General features: G+C 42.8%; 1 protein-coding gene across 7 annotated transcripts in view; it reads right to left on the bottom strand.

The window, feature by feature from the left end:
• The window catches only part of LPIN1 (lipin 1), a 94,574-nt gene that overhangs the window by 20,891 nt on the left and 59,540 nt on the right, over window positions 1-14,143 (bottom strand). For all 7 annotated transcript variants that reach the window (XM_049902682.1, XM_049902680.1, XM_049902683.1 and 4 more), the window contains 3 exons: window positions 8,792-8,918; window positions 7,096-7,244; window positions 6,486-6,572 (listed from right to left, as the gene is read on the bottom strand). In XM_049902682.1, coding sequence (XP_049758639.1) covers window positions 6,486-6,572; window positions 7,096-7,244; window positions 8,792-8,918 — 363 coding nt within the window. The remainder of the gene's footprint in view (window positions 1-6,485; window positions 6,573-7,095; window positions 7,245-8,791; window positions 8,919-14,143) is intronic.

Raw genomic sequence — 14,143 nt, 5'->3', positions numbered from 1 at the left:
ATTCAGGTCTGTTCAAATATCACTTCCCCAAGAAGGCCCTGCCCTTGACCACGCTTTCTAAAATAAAATACACATATACACACTCACTCACTCTGGCTACTATCCCCTTGCTCTGCTTTTATTTTTCTTCACAGCACTTATCACTAATGTTATATTCAATTGTTTGACTAACTCATTAATCTGCAAACTCCATGAGGGTAGGGACTTTGTCTCATGCTGTGCTGTATCCCAGTGCCAAAAAGAGTGCCTGGCATGTAGATGGCATTTAGTCAATATTTGCTGAATAGACAAACACAAACTATCCACTTCCTACCCTACTTACTATTCTTCTAAGTTGGACGTTAATATTTTAGGGTGGTAAAAGGACCTGTCTCTAAATTGCTTAATAATATTTTTATTTAAAACTAAGAAAGAGAAAAGTTTTAAGACAAAAAAAAAAAAGATTTAGAAATATCAGCTTGTTTGGAATATAGAGATCCATCTGAAAAAATCAAGTAACCTTTTTAATTAAACATTTTTGTATTTTAGCTGTCTAATTGGTGCAATGTTTAAAAAAAAAAAATCACTATTTCTATATATAGCTCTTCCCGCCAAAGTCCTAAAAGCTGTCACCTGCAGGGGTCTGGGATGTTAATTTTATTCAAAACTTGATTTTCATATACATTTCATAGTTTGATCATACCACTGAGTTGTTCTCACCATGCAAGTGTTTGGCTTCAAAGGCCATGGCTAAATTTCACTGGAAATCAGCTCTACAATGTCCTCTTGAGGGAAATGCTTGTTGGTGGCAGCAGGGATTATCCCTCCAGAACCTTCACCCTTGTGAAAGCTTTGCAAATGCTGCAAAGTGCCCCATCAAATGCTCAGGTTGTAGGAAATCACCAATGCTTATCCTCAATGGTCCCCCTCACGAGAAAGACCTCTCACTCAGAAGGGCATGACCTCCAGGAAGGTGCAGCCCAAGTCTCTGCTCCATCCATACATGCATCCCACCTTCCCGTACTACACACTTACTAAGCACCTCCCTGGGCCAGACCTCATGCTGACCTGGGAGTGCATAATGGCAGGACACAGGCCAGCTCTGCAGGAACAAAGACTGTTGTGGGAAAAACAATCACAGACAGGACACATGACAAAGCAGAGGTGTACACAAGGTTCAACAGAAAGCCAGATGTAGGAAAGACTGACTCTGTCTGAGAAGACATAAGAGCTTAATAAAAGTGCAGTCCACACATATCTATCACACCTATTTCTCCAATACTCTCAATTGAAACTGGGCTCTAGGGAAATACCAGAGCAAAACAGAAAGGACAGTTCGTGTCTAGGGTTATTAGGGGCTTGATACAAGCAGTCTTCTCCTTCTGTCCTAATCTCTACAACCCTTTTAAAACACTTGACCCAGAGATATTTCAATAGCTGGGAAGACTACCTTTGAGAGCATTTTCCAAGATAAGTTTCTAGATTGGGGTTTCTGAACCTTGGCAGCGTTGACATCTTAGACCAGATTAATTGTTTGTTGGGAGGAGATGCCCTGTGCATTGCTCGATGTTTAGCAGCCTACACTACTGCCCACTAGAAGCCAGCCATGACAATCAAAAATAGCTGCAGACATTGTCAAAGTGTCCCATGGTTGAGAACAACCATTCTAGAGAAAAGGGACCTCTGTCTCCCTCAGGTCCCACTTGCACTCCTGTGAGGAAGAATAATCACCTGCTACCTTAGGAAAGAAGGCTCTGTGCCAAACGCAGGCTTACTCTTAGCCTGCCACCCTAGGCTTTCTGTGATCTGGTCCCAGCCTTGTTTCCTGTTTCATTTTTTACCCCACCCCATGCCCTGCGCTGGAGCCTCTCTGTTCCATGCACACACGGTGCACTTGTTAGTCTCTACCTTTCTTCTCATTCCAACTTCCACCTATGATGACTTTTCTTCTCTTTAAAGCCCTACTCAACCATTAAGTCTCAACTCAAGTGCCATCTCCTCATCTAAACCTTCTTTGGTACCCCCTCTGATCAGAATTAATTTCTCCTTCACTTATGTCCTCGTAAACTTAGTAGCTCTATCATTACATTTACCCCCACTGCCTCTTTACAATTGGTTATGTGTACCTCCTCCTACATGATCCTAAGTGCCTTGAAGGGAGGGGACCCATCGTTCCCCGCGCAGTAACTCCTACAGCACCTAGAATAGTGCCTGGTGCACAACAGGTGTGCAATCATAGATTTTAGCTCATTCTCTGAGTTCTGACTGAGGCTCGGTTTGGGAAAGCTGTAGAAGACACACACTTGTAAGATTCAACCACATCCCAGTATCAGAACAATCCTAGGCTGGATAGGGTCTAAGAGATCATCTCATTTAATTTCCTCATTTTATAGATGAGGAAATCAAGGCTCAGAAAGGGGGATGTACTTGGTCCAAAGGCCTATGGTGAGTTGATGGCTGCCATTTGCAGAATCCAGGTCCCCTGACTCCCAATCACATATCATCTTATCTCTTACCAGCAGAGAGTAATGACTATAGTAAACTAAGAAGATTTTAAGTGAAAGAAATAGATAATTGCTGTGGGCAGGACAGAGCCCTGGTGGTGCACTAATGGTTAAGAGCTTGCCTGCTAACCAAAAAGGTCTACAGTTCGAATCCACCAGCTGCTCCTCGGAAACCCTACGGGGCAGTTCTACTCTGTCCTATAGGATTGCTATGAATTGGACTGACTTGATGGCAAAGGGTTTGGTTTTTTTGTATTCTGTGGGCAGGAGAAGGAAAAAAGACCCTAATGAGTCTGCTAATGATTATTTCCCATTTTCAGTACATGGGATTGAGATGCTACATACCTTAGACCGCAGAGATGAACTAATTTATATGTGGAAACAACATAAGTATTCATTCTAGCTAAGTTGTGGAGACACTGATTTCAGTAGTATCCGTATTAATATATATATGTGACATATGTGCTCAATATATATCAAATAAAGTAGAAAATTAGACTAATTGTCCAAATTTAGTCCCCAAAAGACCCATTAACTCAATGATCTAGACATTTTAGGAAATAGGGAGTTTCATATATTTCCATTTGTATTTACTATAGTTCTTTTTAATCAATAATCAAGTGAACTTTCTTTAAAAAAAAATCAATAAACAAGCAAGCGCTATACCCTCCACATGAACTAGGTGGCAATCAGCCTTTCTCCCAGGCTGGTCATATTTAAACAAGTAAACTCAACAATCAATCAGTAAAACTGTCCTCATTTTCTGTTGTTTCCAGGAAAGTGGCTATCTGTAAGACTGGTTTTTTCATTAGACAAAAACAGCAGTGCATAAAATTTGAGTGGTACCCACATTCAAGGAAAGCAGAAACCAGGAGAGAGTGATCAGTCCAAATTTCTGACACTGAATGGCATCTTCTTCCTGATACTCTACCACGCTGAATATTTCCCTGGGTAATCACAACACAACCTCAAAAGAAAAACCTGGACTCCTTAGAATGGTGCATCACACCAAGCCCCAAACCCACTGCCGTCCAGGCTGAAAACCTTTTAAAGAAGCAGACTGCCACATCTCTCTCCCATGAGTGGCTGGTGGGTTTCAACCACCGACCTTTCGGTTAGCAGCCAAGCGCTTTACCACTGAGCTACCAAGGATCCTAGTGAGTCACAAACCCTTATCAATTCTTAGTCCTGGCACTTCTCACAGCCATGGCTGCCTAAGAACGTCAAAGGATCTCATTTGTGAGACGCTGCTAGTGTAGTTTAACTAATAGTCAGCTACAGAACACTTACACCATGTCCAGCCTGTACTCAAACTCCATAATGGGGACCAAGGCCAGCAAACGAGGCCCAAGTCCTTAGACAACCAGGTAGCAATATGGAGCTTGACAAGCCCAGAGGAGGGAGAGATTATAGCAGACTGGGGTCACTGATTCTCGCCTGGAGAGACTTCGTGAGGATCGTGGGTTAGAGCCAGGCATTAAAGGATAAATACACGTTGAGAAGCAAAGATCAGCGGTAAAGGCATGGCAAGCAGAACCATCATATGAGCAAGGGCAGGAAGACGTGAAAATGAAGCAGAGAGTGAGAAACACAGTCAGCTGCGTTAGTGCAAGAAAGTCTGAGAAGCAGCAGCAGAAAATAAGGATGTATCAGAAGGCTGGGACCCAAAGCTCCTGGGCTTTGAAAGTGATACCTATCCTACAGGTGCTGAGTATGGAACCTCTGAAGGCCATGACCAAGCTGTATGTTAGACAGCTGCTCCAAAAGCCCTGAACATCACTCCAGATCACCCTGGCCTAATTGTACTGGTGTCACCGGCTACGTGTATCAAACTCAATGAACAAATAAATGTCAAGTCTCCACATCACATTATGCTTTGTCCTCTTCCCTGAAATGAAAACGCCAGGGGTCTTCCCAGCTCTTAACTAATAGATATCATTCATTCTAAACCAAAGAAAAGAAAGATCAGGTGTCCTCTGGTAAGCTCTATAACCTCACTTTTTCAGTAAGACATCTTTTCTGGGAAAATCTAAGACACAAATCAAAATCAGAAAAAAAAAAAAAAAATGCGCCTGCACTTTTTTTTTTTTACTGCGGCAGCAAGGGCAGGAATAGATTTATGTTCCAAAAACCAGAGTGAATCAGGCTGTAACCTACTCCGTATCCTGACCCCTGAGGATTTCTTTCAACTACAATTGGATGCAATTTTCAGTGTCATGCAAATTGAGGCAGGGTCACCAGTAGATAAGTCCCTCTAAACAAAAGGTCAGCCTGTGGTAAAGTGGTGGGGAGAGGAGCTGGTACTTACACTGTCCACGGGGGTACAGACAGAGATAACCTTTGCAGAGGGCAATCCAGCAATATCGATCAAATCTTTAAATGCACTTATCCTTTGACCCAGCAATTCCACTTCTGGAAATCTACTTTACAGCAATATCGCCCTAAATGAGTATGTCTGTATTTATTTACACACACATTATGTATAATAAACCTAATATGTACATAGTCATTGTATCGGTCGCTATTAGACATAGTGAAAAAAACTGAAAACAAGTCCATCAATAAAGAATTAGTTAAATAAAGCATGGTTATCCACACAATAGAATTTTGTGCAGCAGTTAAAAGGAGTGAGGTACACCTTATATGTAATGCAACAAAAAGATATAATGCATTACTAAGTAATGTGATTACATGTGTATGGTGGGCAGGGAGGGTGTAAACGAATTTTTTTTTTTTTTTAAGTAGAGCAGGAGGGACCCAAACTGTTAAGAGTAATTACACTTCTATGGAAAGGATTAGCTAGGTGGTAGGGCAGGAAGGGAAAAACCCAAACTTTGTACTTCTAAATTTCTATAATCTTTGCCTCTTCTTTTTCAAAGAAGCATTTCTTACTTTTGTAATTTTTAAAAGATGAAACCTGTTGAAATAAGGTCAACCCAGTGAGCTGAGCACTAAGAAGAAATCAGATATTTTTAATCTTACCAGGATACAAGGTCTTCTCTCTCCCCAAGCCACACTACCCTACCAGATTATAAGGCCTGTGAGGTCAAAGACTATGTCCAGTTTGTTATGTTCCAAGTACCTATCAGAGGACCGGGCACGTAATAGGGACTCAGTAAATGTTGGATAAATGAATAAAGGAAATCCAGGGAAGTATATCTGTGTTTGCAAAGTACCAGAAATAGCTCTGGCTGACTGCCCACTGCCCATGCCCTGTGACTACCAATGTGGACCAGAGGTGAACACATTAGGCTGGGAATCATGAGGCCTGGGTTCTAAGTCCTGACATCCATTAACTGTAACTTCCAGGGGCCTCACCTTCCTCCCCCAGGAAAAGAGAGGGCTGTCTTCATTCTCACTAAGGTAGGCACCCTCCAGCTCTAACTGGCTGGAGAACAGAATTCATTGAGGGAGAGGTCTAATGGACATGGGAGACTCTAGTCCATAGAAAGCTGGAGAACTTACGACTAAGTGCAGTAAAAGACTTGGACTCAGGAAGCTAGTATGGAGCAGAGGGATGGGGGTGGTGGTGGGAAGAAGCAAATTCCTTGAAGGGTCCTGAGCCCGGGTGTGCCACAGGCCAGGTGTAGTGATGTGTACTGCTGGATGGCTCGTGGGACCCGCAACGTTACTGAAAACTTGAATCTGCAACTTTTTAGGCAAAGGTAAATCACTTGGAATATGTAACACTACCATTTTTTCATCTCATTATCTTTTAACATTCTTCAATATGAACTGAACCTCAATCCCTCTCTGAATGCTATCACCTTCTTCTGCCTCCTATGAATTTTCAATTCACCTGTATGTTTTCTTCTTTCTGGATGTTGAATTCAAATTTGAAGTTGCTGGGATTCACTGCACACTTGGGGCTCTCCACCGCCACTCCCGTTTGACCCTGTTTATAAATGAGCTAATGGCCTGGCAGTGAAGACTCTGTGTGCAGAGTGCCATGCGTACACCAACAATGTGGCAAAAAACGGGAAGCAAAGGCTCTGTACTTACTGGCTCACTTTATGGTACAGCTTAGCAATCCCCTGGTGGGTCCAATCCTTCCCAAGGGTGGGCAAAATGTGGCCAAGTGTATCTGATCTAAATGTAGAAATGAGAAAAAATCAAAGTAAAAAGGAAACAGCAAAAGAAACGAAAATCCATTCAGACTCATGGCACCATAAATGTCTCACAAAGATGCAAATGAGAAAAAAAATGCAAATGAGACCCATGACCTTATTTCTGGAGAGAAAGCCCAAAGCTAAAGTAATCAAACCTGAATGCTCAGGAAAGGATATGTTAATATATGAAAGGGCACCTTCAACTTGAGCATGTATCAAAGTTCTCGACGTGCTGAATAAAACGAGAAGTCCATTCAGAAAAGACACTCTTCGGTAAGCATCCATGTAAGCAGCAAAGTGACAGAGACGATGTCCTGAATGACAACCACCACCAATTTAATTCAAGGAACTAAGACTATGTGAGCAGCTCTGATTGTATCAGAAATTGATCCGTATGATTTCCGTGATGCTACAGAGAAGGGCTGAAACACTAACGCCAGGCCTGAGGAGTTTACTCTGAAGTTAAGAAATCCATCACTGCCCCCTAAATCAGCTGTACCTACCGAGTGATTGTTCCGTCAATATCAGAAATGATAACTTTATCATCCCAGTTCCACAAATAGATGGTGCCTTCGCAGCGACAGGTGCCTTGATACTGCGTGGTAACACTGAAAACCACATCATTTGGGCCATTCTTCAACTTCAAGCTTTTCTGAAAAAACACAAACAATTTGTCCGCTTAAGAGCAAGGCCCAGATCAAGAGACATTTGGCTTCTGTTCCACGAGGAAGAGGATTAGGCTTTTTTAAAAAATTGTTATCCTAGGCCATTGTATAGTTCTTTCTTTCCCCCTCTCTTGCTCTAGAAGAGGAGGGTCTTTCAGGGGTTGGAGAGAAAACCCTCAGCTCTTCTCTCAGACCCACTTATAATGCAGCTAGCACACTTCTGGAAACCCTGGTGGCAGAGTGGTTAAGTGCTACGGCTGCTAACCAAAAGGTCGGCAGTTTGAATCCACCAGGCGCTCCTTGGGAACTCTATGGGGGACAATTCTACTGTGCCCTACAGGGTCACTGTGAGTTGGAATCAACTCGACAGCAACAGGTTTGGTCTTTTATTTTTAGCACACTTTTTTCCTACATAGGCATCTACGTCCAGGGACACTGCAAACTTGCTTCAGTATTTCTGAGTGAGATTTAGGAGAGAGGGTTAAACGATAGGCTGGAGGCTTGCCATAATAAATCACGATTGCAGAATGGGGCACTCTTACTGCTCCATGACTAAATACAAAGGGTCATGATTCGGGGAGTTAATTTGCAAAGTGTGAAAATATGTTTCTGTAATAACCATGGTTTTTAATGATTTTTTTAACCCAAATTGGCAGAAAAAAAGTCTGTTATCAGTCACACCTTATATCCAGAAGAATAAGTCCAAACCAGAGGAAACCATACCAAATTCAAAAGGCACAATCACCTTTTGGCAGTTTTGAACCTCTTTGTTGGATTCTCTAATGAATGCTGGCTGTCTCCACAGCCCCGCGGAGCTGCCCAACTCAAGGGCTCTGCCCTGGGGTTGCTGGGGAAAGCTGTGGGTCATGTGGTTGTCTGGGCTGTTTCATTATCTCTTCCCATTAAATACCATCACAACTAAGCCCGGCTGTCCACTAACACTTAGGATAAAGGTAGAAGACTGTATTAGCAAAAACAGAGGAATACTGGCTCACTGATTGATCGTGGGAAATAGGCTCCAGGGAAGGAATGGGCCTAACTAAAATGGGTCTCACATATTAGCAAAAAAGGATCAGAACCTGCCTGCTGCTACCTGAAATTCTCTAAATCTCATCACAACTGCTTGATTTCCATCAATTTAAGAGATGCATTTGAGCTAGCAAACATCTCAAAGTAAAAACACCCCTGAGAGATTTTTAAACTCTATCATTCATTTATACTTCCTGCTTTCCTCCCAACACTTGGAAAAAAAGAGCCTCTAGTCCTGAGTCAGGGAAGACAAAAGTAATATTAAAGAGCCAGACTAGAGAGGGTGCTGATGTTACAGTGGGGAGCAGCTGGAAACCTGGGGTACCAAAATGAGGGGTTTGAGGTAGCCAGAGGGTAGCAGGCACCCTGGGATATAAAAGCCAGGAAGTAAAAGCGGGGTCCAGAAAGTGAGCAGGGTATTCAGGCCATCACACATACCATACCCGGACGACTGTCACTTGGCGAGTACTGACAAACACAGCCGTGGCGAAGACAAGAGACTCACCAGCTGCTCTGAAGTGAGCCGGAGAGTCTTTTTGTAGCTGACATTAGACAAAAGAGGGAGGTGGCTGGCGTTTGATGGCTTGGCAGCTGCGTGCTCTTCATCACTGGAGGATGACTCATGCTTTATTCTGGAACAAACAGTGATGTAATCACCAATTAGAAGATGCATCTGGGTAGCCATTAAAAATGCATTAGCCTGGAATCAATGACTAAGTCAATCAGGTCTCTCCTGAGCACAGTCTCCTGGGTGGTCATTTACCATATGGCATTAAATTCATCAATGAATTCTCACTAAATTCCCATTCATACATCGCTTGCATTGTGCATCTGGGGGCTGCCTCTCCTCATTCACTTGTCTATTTACTAGCTATCATCACTTTATTTTAAACCAACAGCCTTCCAGTCATGATAAGTAGAATTAAACTCCCTCCTTGCCCAGAAGGATGCTACCGAACATGCTCTGCCCCTCAGCTTCCCCGCCTGAGGCTGCAGGCTGAGCACTAGGAATCCAACTTTCTACCAGCCCAAACCGATCAGTTCCCAACGTGTACCTCCGTTGCTGTCGAGCTGATTCCGACTCAAAGTAACCCTACAGGATAGAGTAGAACTGCCCCATAGAGTTTCCAAGGAGCAGCTGGTGGATTCCAACTGCCAACCTTTTGGTTAGCAGCTGAGCTCTTCATCACTGCGCCACCAGGGCTTCTCACTAACTATACCATTCCAAATAATTAGGGTGTTTCTAAGACATACAAATAGGTGCCAGTGAAAATAAAGAAGACTCACCAATTCTCCTCCTCCAAAATCCCTAAGCAATACCTTTTCTAAGGAGTCGTCACATAAGCAACAAATACGGCCTAATGTGCCTGCACAGAATCCACAGGGCAAGGCTTCTAACTTTTATAATTTGCCGTGTAGAGGGAGGCGGGGGCAGGGGGTGCAGGCTGAGAATCATTTTCATTTTGTCTAAATAGCTCATCTAAAGTATATCAATAATTAATTGTTCCCTATATTAAAATCCTGCTATGACATAATCCCTGACCAACAGTATTAGCTCTGCTTCCTAGGGACAATATCTTCAATAATGTTAAATCTCTTCAATATCTTTAATCATGTCTTACACTTTGACAAAGTGCTAAACAAAATGGGAAAGGCCAAGTGGCCCCCAAAGCAGGCATGTCCCAGCTCCTCAGGTGCTTTGCCCTCCTGCCAGGCTTCCTGCTCAGCATATCCTTCACGCAGAATTTACATATACACAGGGGTTCCATTTAGTTTTTTCTCTCAGCAAGTCTTACCTCTGGATGCTAAAATTCTCTTATTCTCCTGCCTCTTGTTTTCCCCCTTGTCTCCATTCGCTATGACCAGGAAATTATCAGATATCTCCTATGTACCCTATCACTTTCTTACCCCATATTTGTTCATTCAAGCAGCAATTCCTACAATCCAATACTGTCCCCAATTCTGTGTTATTTCTGCCACATCTTAACATGGAGACCTGGCTATTTCCATTCCTAAAATGTACAGCCCCTCCCCAAGCATCTGTTCCCAGGACCCAGGAGAGGGCACCTGCAGGCTGTGGGCTGGTGGACTGGAGCTCACTCAACCAATGCTTATCATGTACTGTGCCAGGCGCTGAGGATAGAGCAAACAGCCCAGCCCCTACTCTCACAGGGCTTTTTGTCTGGCAGGGAGATGAACCAAACAATCACAAGGCAGCAGCACACATGCTATGATGGGAAGCAGAGGACAATATGGGAGCACCTGGACTTGAATTTGGATCTTTGCAGAACAATCTGGGCTGAAGATGCAGATGAGACAATCACTAGGACATAGCCATGGCAACAGGTGATTGTGTAGAATGAGAAGGACAGGGACCTTAGGCTAGAATTCTGATTGGTCCATAGCAGGGCTAAGCTCCATGTGACGAGAAACTTGAAACAACACACGTGACATTGTGGGCTGAGTCTAAGTACAGTAGACTCACTTAGCATCATGAAAATCCAGGTTTGAACACTGGCTAGTAACTTCAGGCTGTAGTACCGTAAACAAATCACTTCTTTCTCTTCTAGCCTCAATTTCCTTATGTTAAAATGTAGAAAAACAGATTGCATACCACCCACCAAAAAATTTAGGGTACAGGCAGGTAACGGCCTGGAAACAGTCAGACTGAGAGACATGAGTTCCAGTGATGACCTTCTAACTACAGAGTTCCTCTCTTTGCCTCAGTAGGCTCATCTGTAGAATGAGATGTTCCAACAAAAGCCCTTCCAGTTCTGACATCTCAGCAGCCTATGAAAATATTGGTTCTTCTGAACCAAAAACCCATTGGTTTGTAGACAGGGTAGTCCGTGGGTGCTGCAAACACTTAAGCACTCAGCAACTACCCAAAAGGTTGGTGACTTGAGACCATCCACAGGCATCTCAGAAGAAAGGCCTCGTGATCTACTTCCAAAAAAGTCACTGAAAACCCTGCGGAGCACAATTCTACTCTGACATACAAGTGGCCACCATGAGTCAGAGTCAACTCAACAGCAACTGGCTTTAGACACTTCAGTCACGGAGCAAACCTGGCCTGACAAATGCCTGGGTGGGAAGAAGGAAAATCGAGCCACAGGCCACCTCATTGAATAAGAAAATGTTTATGTTCCCACAAAACAGCTTTGAGTGAAATGAGAGCCAAATGTGAACTAAAGCTCTTAGTGACAACAGATTGATGTGTGCCTCTGCTGGGAGGATGCAGAAGCAAAGCGGAAGAGCTGTTATTTCCATCTGTTGCTTTATAAAAAAAAAAACAAAAGCTAAATTCGTGTAGCATGCCATGTTTGAGGGAATACAAAAAGGAAAACACAGATACAAAAACTAAAATGGAAGCTGTACAACTGGCTGCGAATCATTTCGGTTTGGGGCAAGTAAACGGCATTTGCAGCTGCCACCTTCAGTGTGAAACAAAATGGCTCCCTTTCTGAAGGCCCTCCCATTTCCAGTAGTTCATGAAACATGGCTTGCTTTAAAGTGTCTCTGCAAGAAGTAGCAAAACAAAACAAAAGGGCTCATATCACTCGAAAATCTGCATTCTGAGGAGTAGCTGTTAACAACATCTAAGTTAGCACTTGCCATGGTGTACGTTTTTCAAATGGTATTTTAATTATTTGTATGGTGACAAGCTGTTTGCTCAATTATGGGACATCGGGGACTGTTCCATCAATCAAGTCTGTCAATTAGGAAAACACTCCAATACCATTTTTTTTTTTAAAAGTCAACTACATGAGTCTAATAATTTCTCAAGGACACTAAAAGTCTAAAGATGCTAGTATAAATAAAAAAAGGTTTTCATTTCCCAAAAGAACTTTATATTAATATTTTTCAAAATCTCAATTCATTGTCACGAGAAGCAAGTCTTCATTTCCTAGGTCTGATACAGAAGCATAGCATGACTAATTCACAATAGTAAATAGTCTTAAAATATTTATATTTAACTGAGAAAAAAATTTTTGTCAACCTTTGAGTCATATTATAATCAGCTAGTAAGAAAATCCATAAGACTTCAAATAAACCACAGATGTTCCAAGTTGGGCAGAGCTACAGAAGTGTCCCGCCGTCTTCGCCCTGCCCAGCTTCCTCCTTGGGGACTCCATGCTACTGCCAGAAAAAGAGAAAATAACCGTAGTGACAACACCAACGGCAGCGTCAGCTCCATTCTTGCACACCCTCTATGTACTGGACAGTGTCCTACTTGGTTGTCATACACTAACCCTTTAGAACATTTCTGAACCTCAGCTCTATCTTGAAGGTCCAAAGCAGGCAGATTGCAGGCTGAATTTTGCAGACATCTTTCATTTGGCCCACAAAGGACTTTTCAAAACATTTGAAATGGGATGGTTTCAAGACTGAGAAGGTGTCCTCCAGGTCACCAAAGATCCACCCTCCTGACTGTTCACCTACAGCCGCCTCAGGTGCACCACCTCTCTGGACCCCACTGGTTTTTGCATTCTTGACTGAAGGTTAAACAATCACCTTTCCCATAATGCACCCATGATGTCTGTGGTGTGGTATTATTCCTATCTCCAATTCACAGGTGAGCAAAACGGTCACTTGAGGAGCTAATTAATCTGCCAACAATTATACAGGTTGCCTCACAGAGTCCCTGTTGTGCGCTACTTCTCACGTTTGGAAATTATCACTGTTAGGACGGAGATGGTTCTTTAAAAGAATTCCAGGAAAGCAGGACACATCTAGTGCTATAAACCTCTAGTCTAAACTGCCTACAACATACAGTTTTACATCTTTGTTTGTATATCCTTTCATAGATTCAATCTCCCATGAGTCACAGCCTCCTCCCAGCTGCTCTGGGCATTAACATCACACTTTTATCTTTGCTCAGATACGGTCAGTAGTCTGCCTAAGGTCAAACGGTTAGTAGGTGTGTAGCTAGGATTCCAAACCAGATCTTCGGGATTCCAAAGTCTGTGCTGTTTCCGTTACAGCTGGCCACTTCCCACTAACAGGGCTAAACAACCAGTTATTGAATACCCACTGGGTTCCAGGTTGCATACTGGCTGCTTTGTAGATCTTTTCAAAGGACAATACATTCCTGGTCTGTTCCCCATCTTAAAAACACCTGCCTTCTCCCTTCTAAGTTCACTCAAACTCAAAATTCCAGGTTGGAAAAGCATCTAAATATTCTTGCATGAAAGCCCTTCGCCAGAGAATGGGCGAGATAGGAATCAGGTGGAAAGTTATAAGACCCAGGGCACTACCAAGGAAAACAGTTAAGATTTTCCTTTGACAATATCCTGACCATGAGCTGACTCGGGCCCTTCAGAGTCTTCCTGAAAAACAATTTTACTAGGCTCTGCACACCTCACCGCCCTACTCTTCTCCACGGAGAGCAATGAAGAAATCATATTTTTTCCTACTTGCCACCTGAGATAGCGCATGGGTTTCTATCTCCAACTATTTGAATCTAGAAATAGAATAGTTTACGACACAGAGCTATGGCCAGGAGTCAGAAGACTTGAAATCTACGCCTGCCTCTCCTATAAGTTAACCACATGGTATTGGGCCAATCTCATCAGCTCAGTAATAGTTCAACAACTTCTATGAAATGCCCACCATGTGTCAGGCCTGCCTCTAAGATACAAAAATGATTAAGATACGGATCTTGCCTTCAATTAATTTGCTAGCATTTTCTGTCTGCTAAATAAGAAATGCAATACCTGGGTTTCTTAAGCACAGGAATACTGTAAACATGAGGTAATACATAAAAGATGTCATTCGCTCCCATCACTCAATGGCATTATGTACTGTCAGCATCACAATTAGTGAGTAACAGCATTGTCTTTAGAGTAATGTTACT

Source organism: Elephas maximus, chromosome 12, assembly GCF_024166365.1.
Source record: "Elephas maximus indicus isolate mEleMax1 chromosome 12, mEleMax1 primary haplotype, whole genome shotgun sequence".
NCBI lineage: Eukaryota > Metazoa > Chordata > Mammalia > Proboscidea > Elephantidae > Elephas > Elephas maximus.
The sequence above is the reverse complement of the archived record's forward strand: the minus strand, read 5'-3'. Positions and strand labels throughout refer to the sequence as shown.